Raw genomic sequence first — 10,281 nt, 5'->3', positions numbered from 1 at the left:
GGGGAAAAAATTCCCTCACTAACTTACTAACCTTACCACTAACCTTACCAACCTCCCCGAAACTTTTTTAGATTCCTTATTGGAAGTGGACCCACAGCAGACAACCCAGTCTCATCCTAAAATGTGTAGTAGCTACATTTGTCCACATGGAAATGCGTGAGAGTTTTACAAAAACGCCCCCTAAACTGTGAGGCGGATACGTTTCATTTTTCTATTCATTTTCTACCAGCCTTCTCAGGATCACGTGAATTTGGAGGTTTTGCCTGCCGTGAGCAAAAAACATGGCGGATGCACGTTCATTTTTCGGTGGAATATCCCATAAAACAAGATATTTTGAGGACTAATTTTTATTTTGACAACATTTCTAGCGAGAAATATACCATTTTCTTTTAAAATATGCTTTCATTTTGGACATACAGTTTGTAGTTCGCTTGTTTCGTTCAACTTTTTCTCCCAAAGGCTCTGTTACGTTGGAGAAACACGTTAACTTTCATTCATATCTGCAGACGTGCGCGTGGGTCACGTGACTAATATGTTTCTCTTTTTTTCCGCAGAATATTGTAAAATATGAGTGAATATGGACTGATTTATTTTTGAAAACATTTCTAGCAGTATATATCCCCTTTATTTTCGTAATATTGCAGACATGAAGTTGTCTGATCTTTTCCATTCATATGTGCGGGCTGACGTGGGTCACGTGATGTGCCTTTCTCTTTTTTTTTCCTGTGGAAAATCTCGTAAAAAGGTACGTTGCGATTTATTAATTTCTTTGATTTACATTTCTAGGGACCCGTGTATAGGTTTTCTCGTTCCGTGTTGCTGTTGCGGCGATCGGGCTTTGATTGACATGTGACAACAAACCGGAAAAATGTTAAGTTCAGGGACGGACCAAAGAGTTCTTTAAATTGATTTTTCTGCATTTTTATTTATTTACACTACGAGTCTAATGATGTGTGTTAAAAAAATAATATAAATATTATGATAAATGAGATGAAACAATTATTTTGATGGAGTTTATAAAATATTAGCATCTATTATATTCTTTTTTTCTTTAACTGTCAATTTTTTTGACGTATCTCATATATTATAGTATTATAATGAAGTGCTCTAATTTATCTATTAAAAACGTTTCATCACTGTTTCCTGTAGTGATTCTCAATAAAGTTTTAAATAGGATATATTAAATAGGATATATTATCTAAAGTAAACAGGCTTTTAAGCCTTCAATTTGCTCCAATTGACATGAAGTGCGCATTTCTACAAGGAATTTGATGATAACACTTATTTGACAACTATGGATGCTCCGTTTACCTGCTTTGAATTGGATTTAGCACTACATAAATCTAAAATTACATCACCCGGTAGGGATGGTATAAGTTATGTTATGTTAAAACATTTAGGTAGGAAAATGAAATTGAAATTATTGGACATGTATAATAGGGTCTGGTGTGAAGGTAAATTGCAGACCAATTGGAAAGAGGCTGTGGTTATTCCTATATTAAAACCTGGGAAAGATCCGAGCAGCCCAGAAAATTACAGGCCCATAGCACTCACATCACATGTTGGTAAAGTGATGGAAAGAATGATAAATGAGAGATTGCAGTATTACCTGGAAAGTAAAAATTTGCTGTCCCCATATCAGAATGGTTTTAGGAAAGGTCGAGGGACAATGGATCCTGTAATCTGTCTAGAAGCAGACGTTAGGAAAGCCCAAGTAAATAAAGAATATTTGGTGGCAGTATTCTTTGATATTGAAAAGGCTTATGATATGGTCTGGAAAGAGGGTTTATTGATAAAATTAGGTACGTTAGGACTTAATGGAAGAATCTATAATTGGATTAAGGGGTTTTTGTTTGATAGATATGTTGAGGTTAGGATAGGAAAGTCCTTTTCTAATGGTACGTAGTGGATAATGGAACCCCACAAGGTAGTGTGATTAGCCCTGTGCTGTTTTCAATTATGATTAATGATATATTTACTTCAATTGGATGTGAATTTGGGAAGGCATTATTTGCAGATGATGGAGCCTTGTGGAAGAGGGGAAGAAATATTCGTTATGTGGAGAGAAAGATACAAGACGCCATTACGGAGGTGGAAAACTGGTCTTATGACTGGGGATTCAAATTTTCAGTAACTAAAACAAAATGCATGGTTTTTACTAGGAAACGTGGAACTGTTTTGAACTTAAGGTTATATGGAGAAGCAATTGAGCAAGTACATAGTTTTAGGTACCTGGGTGTTATATTGGATACAAAATTGAAATGGAGAGAGAACATTGATAGTATAGTAGGGAGATGTAAGAAAGTCATAAATATAATGAGATGCTTGAAAGGTACTGGGTGGGGAGCTAGTGCACAGGCTTTAAAACAAATATATATTACAATGATTAGGTCAGTCACAGATGATGGAATTATTGTTTACAATACAGCGTGCAAAACGTTATTACATAAAATAGAAGTCATCCAAAATCAGGCTTTGAAAATATGCACTGGGGCTATGAGGTCAACTCCTGCTGTGTCATTACAAGTTGAAATGGGGGAAATACCATTGAAACTAAGAATTAAACAGCTGATGCTTAACTATTGGGTGAAAATACAGGGTTGTGTAGGTGTAGAGAACATGGTTAGGAGGGCTATTGATCCTTGTTGGGAAAGTGATAATGAGACAAATGAAAGTGCTGCTTGGAAATTAGCTAGGTTAGCGAGAAAAGCAAATATTCATGGCAAAACCCTAGTTAAGACGTTTTTGTACCCGACCACTCCTTTCTGGATTTTTCCAACTGCACAAGTGGATTTGTATCTCCATAGAACAATGGAGGATAGAAAAGGGAAGGGAAACTGGGATGAGATAACAGCAGACAGATTAGACACAGTCCATGCTTCATTTATACCCATATATACAGATGGATCTAAAGACCCAGAAACAATGAGAACTGTTTTTTCTTTCTGTATCCCTACATTGGACAAATCTGTTGGAGTTAAGACGTCAAAGGATCTTTCAGTTTTTGCAGTTGAAATGTTGGCAATATCATATAGTTTACACTGGCTAGAACAGAACAGAATTGGGGATGGTATAATTTGTTCAGATTCATTGTCAGCTTTGATGTCTCTGAAGTCATACTATTCTGAGAGCAGATCAGATATATTATATGAAATTTATGAGAGTTTGATCAGGTTGGCAAACTTGAAAATAAACATTAGATTTATGTGGGTACCAGCACATAGGGGGGTGGAGGGAAATGAAATGGCTGACTTCCTGGCAAAAAGGGCATTGAAACGGGGAATAGAGATAGAAATTCCATTAGGTAGGACCGAATTTAGGGCAATTATTAGGAGGCGTACACTGTAAACCCGAATAGTCCAATGAGCTAAAAAGTTTTATAATCACTGAACTCAAAAGTAACAAACAAGTTGAGTCAGCTTAAAACCTATAAGCCGATTCAACTTTTGCCACAGTTATATGTTTATTGGACTAAAACATTTTGAGTGAATGAAACCTTGGAGTCAAAACTTATGAGTAATGAGACGTGATGACGTCGTAACGTACGCCCATGAACGTGAACTCAGCCACAGAAGTCTTCAAGATGGCGGAGGTCTGATGCGAGTGTCAGCTGGCCCAAGTTGATAACGCACATACGTCTAGGTAAGTCGTATTATTTTATTTTTTATTATATTTTATGACTTTCGCCTCTGTATTATATATTTGTTACTTCTTTTGATGTTCCTTCAAGTATATCCTTTGTATTCATGACGTGCTCCATGAGTTTGTATGTATCTTCGAATATTTGTTCTGAATTAAACAATTATGTATGTTTTGCAGTATCATGTCATCAGAGAATTATTGCTTGTGGTTAAAAGAAGTTGTTGGGGCAAAGTTTCAAGTTTTACTTTTACCGAGTTGGTTGGCGCACATTTTAAATTATCTAACCGTTACTAGCTAACCGTTACTACTAGCTAACCGCTAGCTAGCTCTGGCAGAGCGGCTGCCACAGCCACATATACGACTCGGTGGGAATTGCCTTTTTTTTCTACTACTTTTACCATAGGCTCTGTGATTTGGTAATCGTTATTTTTTTGTGTAACTTGTATTTCACGTAGTAACCTAATAAATGCAAATGTGGGCTAAGCTAGCTGCCTTACGCTAACGTGTTCTCGTATCTTCTTTAGTGAACCGGCGGTGCGTTTGAAAAATAAGAGCGGAGGTAAGTTTTGATTGTAAATAACATGGCTGCAATATTTAAGACACGAGCAGCTCCCAGTCCCACGAATCCTCCGGCTATGGATAACATTTGACCTTATTGACAAATTAAATTAATTATAAATAAGTAAAAATGTCTAAGCTACCTTAATGTTATGTAGCAGTTATAACTTTGTCCTGAATTGGGCTCGAGTTAAAATACTAAATGTATCATAAAGTTTGCTTAAGACTCAAAAACTGTATTTTGACCACTGGTTTGGTTGTGATTTGTGTTTCACAATGTCAAATATTTTAAAATAACTTTTTTGTCTCTTCCTAAAACATCCTCTGTCATTCTAGCTAATGCACAAGTATTTAAAAAATATTAATATAAATCATAGATTACATATTGTGGACAGAGTATTGAGGCTATTGTGAAATGCAGCGGTTTTTCCAAGCTACCAGTAGCTTGAAAAAGCTTTAAAATGTGTTTAACATTTTAAAAAAAAATTTGTAGATGTGAGCTGAGTTTCATCGCATCACAAATGTCAAACTGTTAAAACAGTTTTATTTTGACCTGGACAGACAGACGCAGAGGATGCTGATCTTTTTGAGACAGAAGGCAGCACGAACCGGAAGGCTCTATGCGACTTTCTGCACCTCTATGATAAACAGGTGAGGTGTAACTGCATGGCATGATCAACATTATGCATTAGTATAGCTAAAAGAAGGGGCTGACTTGGATTGATTCATATTAATTACTGAGTGTTTCTAATTCAGTGAATGAGTGTAAATGTTTACTTCACTGGAGAAAAAAACATCAATGTTGATCCCAATGCATTTGTAAATATGAATTTAATGTCATCTTATGTTTGGTGTATTTTTTGAAATAACTGTACAATTTTAAGATTATTAAAAAGACTAGATGAACTGAACTGAGCCAGACCAAAGGGTGCAGTCATTTGAAATATGTTTGCCATATTAATTTGTCTTTGTCTCTGTGCAGCAAGAGCAGACTGCTGATGTCAAAGGTACTCCTGTCCTGCACTGGCTTCTAATATACAAACGTGAGGAGGACCCACAGTTCTTCAAAGTTTGGAATGTAAGTACTTTATGATGGATATGCTGGTTAATACTCCAGCTGTGTGGGTAATACAACTTAACCATAAAGTCATGCCAAAGCAATGTTGTGAGGTAAAGCACATAGTCTCCTAAAATATTGCACTCCAGCTCATCTGTGCTCCTGTACCTGACCGTGGACCTCGCCTCTGGCTCATCTCGGGCCCACAGCCGTCCCCTATTTCATCTGGATGACGCCAATCTGCTGGACTTAAAAAATGCAGTTGTTGAGCTAGAAAATGTAATTCTTCTCAAAGAGTTCTGGTACATCGCCTGTCCGTCCTGGGGAGGAGTTTTTTATTTATTTTATTTTTATAAAGGAGTTTTTACTAACTGTGTAAAAGGGTCTAATGGCAGGGATGTGATGTGTGTAAATGTGATCCTGTTTTCAGATGTCATATTTTTTTGTGTACAGTGCCTTATGGAATCATGAGGACTCTTACAAATAGTCTTATTTTGATTCCATTTGATTTTGTATTATATAAGCTCTGTTCTTCCAGATCCTTTTCAAGCAATAAATCAAGCTCTACATGACTTTAGTTAAAGATCACTGTATTGAATTAAGCAAATGTGATTTAATTGACGTTTTTGTTTTGTTTTCTGTCTTTTTAATCAATGCATTTCCTCATTTCTGTAATGAGTTTGATAAATATGTGTAAATTTTTTATTGCTTTGACTACAATCCTTGAAATCATTAATTTAAATCAATTTTAATAATTTTCCTGATGTGTAATTTCTGACCTTCTCTTAAAATGTCAATTTCAGGTTGTAGTTTTTGCATAAAGTTTTCTTCCCTCAAGCGATCAATTCTCTCTCTTTAATACTACACTGTATTTTTTCCTTTGCAGATTAGTCACCAGAGCCAGACATCAGCAGCACCTCTGTTGGCATTCTGACCGTCAGCAACAACAATACAAGTTCAGTGCATTTCTGTCCGCTCAGTACAGCAGTTGTGGTGGAAGATGAGCTTGTGGTAGGCAAATTTCCTAAATGGGTATTTTTTTGAGCGCTAATGTTTATAGGGAAATGGCAGCCTAAGAAAATACTGTTTTATGTGGGAAAAGTATAAAAAAAAAAAGGCTGATAAACAATTTTTGCTTTTCTTGAAATGTAAGAATGCTCTTTTTTATAAAGTTGTATAAGGAAATGGTGTAAAAAAGATTAGTGCTCATTTTTTGCTTTTCTTGAAGACTGATTTATTTATTTTTTATGGCTTGTGCACTTTTTCTTAACACAAATTGTGCAGTGTTTTACCTTTTTGTAGTACCACAAGTTGTTCAAATGTACTTGTGTAAGGTGGTTTAAAAATAAACTTGCAATTACAATTCTGCCTCAGTTTTTCTTTTGTAAAAATGGCCGTGACTAAGAAGGACAAATAAGACTAGTTTAGACTTCAAATGATTAATTTTGAGTTGAGATATATTAAAGTTTTTTAGTTAATTAACTAATGTATTAAGGTTCAATAAAAACAAAATATTCTAGTTCAGTAAAGTAAGAATCTTTAAAGTGTGGATGCCATGCTTTGAACAACTTTGTCAAATAAAAAAGCCCTTTAAACGCTGATTCTATTGATACCAATAGTTCGCGTCGAAAAAAATCCGAAGCATATGAATAATAGACATCTTTCGAAGGAATCAGAGATTTGGATCTGCCGCTAGAGCGCAGGCTGGAAGTGAACCCGATATGACCTGTGACGTCATGAAAGGCGTTGACTTTCGCAGTTCCGCTTCGGACAGCATGTAAACAAAACAGGTAGTCTTCGTTTCTCTCGTGTTTAAATCTGTTAATCATCAACATGCCAAGTCGTTGTGTGGCAGCTGGATGTAGCAATACATCTAGTGAAAGTGTATCTGTGTATAAAATTCCCAAAACAAGAAACGCTGCTGAAAAGGGGAAAGTTCAAGAAGGTGGACGGCGAAGGATTTTTCCCTCCAGATCTGCAGGAGAGAAGTCTGCGTTTTCGAAGAGACAAAAACCGGGACACAAACGAAGAATTTTGAACGGAGAGTTGGGAGGAGGATCTTGGCTTCTGAGTCGAGGAAAGGCGGGTGAGCTGGAAGCGAGCGAGCCGTTTTCTGGGTCGGAGAGGACGGCGCTGGAGTCGGGAGCGGAGGCTGCTAAGCTAGTGTGCATCACGATGGATCACATTGAGGCGAAGTAGTCGTGTTTTCTGTTGTCCTTGGATCCAACTGGAGTATTTCAACGCACTCAATGTTTTGCAAGAGAAGCAACAGGCCTGCAACGTTTTTTTTCTTTTGCTTTTGAGGTGCCGGTACCGTGAGTAAACTGAACTGTGTGTGTGTGTGAGCGCGCGCGCGCACGAGAAAAGGTTTCAAACGGGTTCAAACGGGTAAAACTGTTAATGTTCCACAGTTGTTAATGGTATACAGTGACTTTGTTAACTAAAGAGTAGTACCATCTGGGAAACTTTTATTTTGTGACATTTATTTTGTAAATTGGGTTGAAAACCAGTGTTTACCTTTGTTTAGATTAGGCCAAAAGGGGACATTTTGAGTATATTTTAGGGTAAGTGGAGTAATTTAATTTTATACATTTTTTAGACTTACTGGAGTCTAGCCGAATCTTCATGCTGGCTATCGTCATCGGCATGATCACTAGACCTACTACTTTCTGCTATATCCTCCTCACTTTCGCAAAAGGGTTCGAATCGATACGGTTGCAAAAGTGACTCATCATCATGATAATCTCCGCAACTTTCCTCTTCATCTTTCTGTTCATCTGATGATAAATCGCTAATAGAGACGGTAGCATCACTCTGTGCTTCGCTATCGGTGCTAGCCATGTTGTCTTCCTTGTCTTCCTTTCGTTACGTCACAAACAGGGCGGCGCGAATTCGGCGGAATGCGTGAAGCCGGCGGCCGTCCTCGTTGTTTATATTGCATTTTTCGCTATTTATTCTTTTTCGAAAAATATTAAAAACAATCGCAACATGAAATACAAACTATTTACTATATTTTGGCTTATTAAAATAGGCCATGTCACCCACACTTTAAGTTAGTTAAATAAAAAGTTATAGTTTAATTTTAGTTAAATTGTTTTATTTTATTCAACTCAAAGATTTTAAGTTCAAATAACTTATACTTTTTAAGTAAGTCAACTTAAAAATTATTATGTAATCTGTTTCCTCAAAAATTTTGAGTTCACTGAACTTATTCGGGTTTACAGTGTATTATGGAAGAATGGCAGACACAATGGGAAAAGGAGAGGAAAGGAAGACATCTATTTAATATTCAGGACAAAGTAGGGAGAGGTATGAATGTCAGAGTAAACACCAGAGATAGCTGCATAATATCACGGTTGAGGATGGGACACACTGGTTTAAATAATACGTTGCATCTGATAGGGAAACATCCAACTGGTTTGTGTGAGTGCGGGAAAGGGGAAGAGTCGGTGGAGCATGTTCTATGTCAGTGTGAACTGTATAGGGAGCAAAGACGACAACTGGAAAGTAGGGTACGGATGTTAGAGGGTGAGCTAATGACTTTAAAGAAGCTTTTGGGAGGGGAGGAGAATTTAAATGGTGCAGTTATAGGTTTTTTGAAAAGAACTAGGTTATTGAGGAGAATTTTGGTTTTTTTTTTTTTTAGTTAAATTTGGTTAGGTAATCCCCACTCTGACCCACACTCCAACACAGTAGGTGGCGGTATTGCACCTTCACGTTAGTGCCTCCCGCCAAAAAAATCACAAGAAGAAGAAGAGTTTTTGAGTTTTAAAACGTCAGTTTATTCAAGGATCACAGACAAGAAAAAACACCAATCACTCACATAAAAAAGAAGCAAAGCATATTTCACCATTTGACACACGACATAGAACATTGTCAAAGCACCAGATCTTTTTAAAACAAGACAAACGGTTCGACAGTCTAAAAAAAGAAAATTCTAATTTTAGCCTGGAACGGACATTGCAGCGCCAGACACGAACTGCATCAGCCAGAGGTTCGCCCGCTATTTTGCGCTTCCTGCTGACGTGAATCGCAAGTTATGCTTCACCAACAATAAAATTAAGCAGTTGCCACTTTTCCTTGTCTTTTTTCCTGTACCCGGACCCATAGATAAAACGAACGGAAAACATCACATTAAAAAGAGCAAATACAGACGTTAAAAGAGTGAAGAGACCTGAAAGCCTCTTACACTCACTAAAAACATGAAAAACGGTTTCCCTTACACCACAAAATGGGCAGCAGTCAGAAACAGTGGGGTTGAGAACAGAGATAAAAGAGTTCGAAGCAATAGCACCATGTAAGATCCTCCATTGGAGGTCTCCAGTTCTCTTCCGTATGGGAGCCTTGTAAAGAACTCTCCAATGTGGTACGTCCTCACCTCCACTAAGTTTGCCAGTCCACGCACTAGGAAGGCGGTTCTGCAACTTAGTTTTGTTCAAGACCTTCACACAGTTAACATACAATGTCCTTCTGTCCGCGCAGTGAAGAGTCAGGTTGTTGGGATTGCAGGGACGAAGCAGCTGTCCGGTAAGTCCACCCAGATCAGGGCTCAGCCACACCTCTGGAAAGAGTTCATAGTGGATGAGAGCAGTGGTCCCGTTGCAGTAAGCAGCCAGGAGTCCCCTCACCCTAGCACCCAGCCTGTCCCTCCAGCGGTCCAGGAGACGACGTGCCATTCTGGCGGACCGGAGACCCAGCGAGGAACACAAAACGGAGACGTCCGACAGATCGGGTCCCGCTGCAGTCACCAGCTGCTCCAGAGTCAGAACTCCAGACCTTCGAAGGGCCAACCGAAGTCCAGGGGTGGTGTCATCGCATATGTCCAACCACGCCCCAAAGATCAAGGGCTCTTTTAAGAGCCAACAAAGAGAGGGAGAGTTTTTTCATTTGACAACATTAAAAAGATGCCAGGACTTAAAAACACCCTGATAAAAAGGAGGCACCCCACGTAGATCTAAAAATTTGGTGTCCATTAAAAACAAAGCCTCATCCAGCCGCAAACCATTCACACGCCTCAAGATGCA

General features: G+C 38.1%; 1 protein-coding gene across 3 annotated transcripts; it reads left to right on the top strand.

Annotated features, from left to right (window-relative positions):
* Nucleotides 1–1,980: 1,980 nt before the first annotated feature.
* LOC111949067 lies at nucleotides 1,981–5,882 on the top strand. 3 transcript variants are annotated; one of them, XM_023965231.1, is made up of 4 exons: nucleotides 1,981–3,642; nucleotides 4,167–4,201; nucleotides 4,762–4,851; nucleotides 5,183–5,882. In XM_023965231.1, exon 1 carries the CDS (start codon nucleotides 2,149–2,151, stop codon nucleotides 3,346–3,348), a length of 1,200 nt encoding a protein of 399 aa, XP_023820999.1. In that variant the 5' UTR covers nucleotides 1,981–2,148; the 3' UTR covers nucleotides 3,349–3,642; nucleotides 4,167–4,201; nucleotides 4,762–4,851; nucleotides 5,183–5,882. The 3 variants fall into 3 exon arrangements, with proteins under 3 accessions (XP_023820999.1, XP_023821000.1, XP_023821001.1); XM_023965232.1 differs by having other exon boundaries at nucleotides 4,694–4,851; XM_023965233.1 differs by lacking the exon at nucleotides 4,167–4,201 and having other exon boundaries at nucleotides 4,694–4,851.
* Nucleotides 5,883–10,281: the final 4,399 nt, after the last annotated feature.

Source organism: Oryzias latipes, chromosome 17 (genome assembly GCF_002234675.1).
Source record: "Oryzias latipes chromosome 17, ASM223467v1".
Lineage (NCBI taxonomy): Eukaryota > Metazoa > Chordata > Actinopteri > Beloniformes > Adrianichthyidae > Oryzias > Oryzias latipes.
Note: the sequence above shows the minus strand (reverse complement) of the source record. Positions and strands in the feature narration are given on the sequence as shown.

Excerpts from the sequence above, each read along its gene's own strand:
- LOC111949067 (XM_023965233.1), top strand. The coding sequence starts at position 2,149 with ATGGTTTTTACTAGGAAACGTGGAACTGTTTTGAACTTAAGGTTATAT.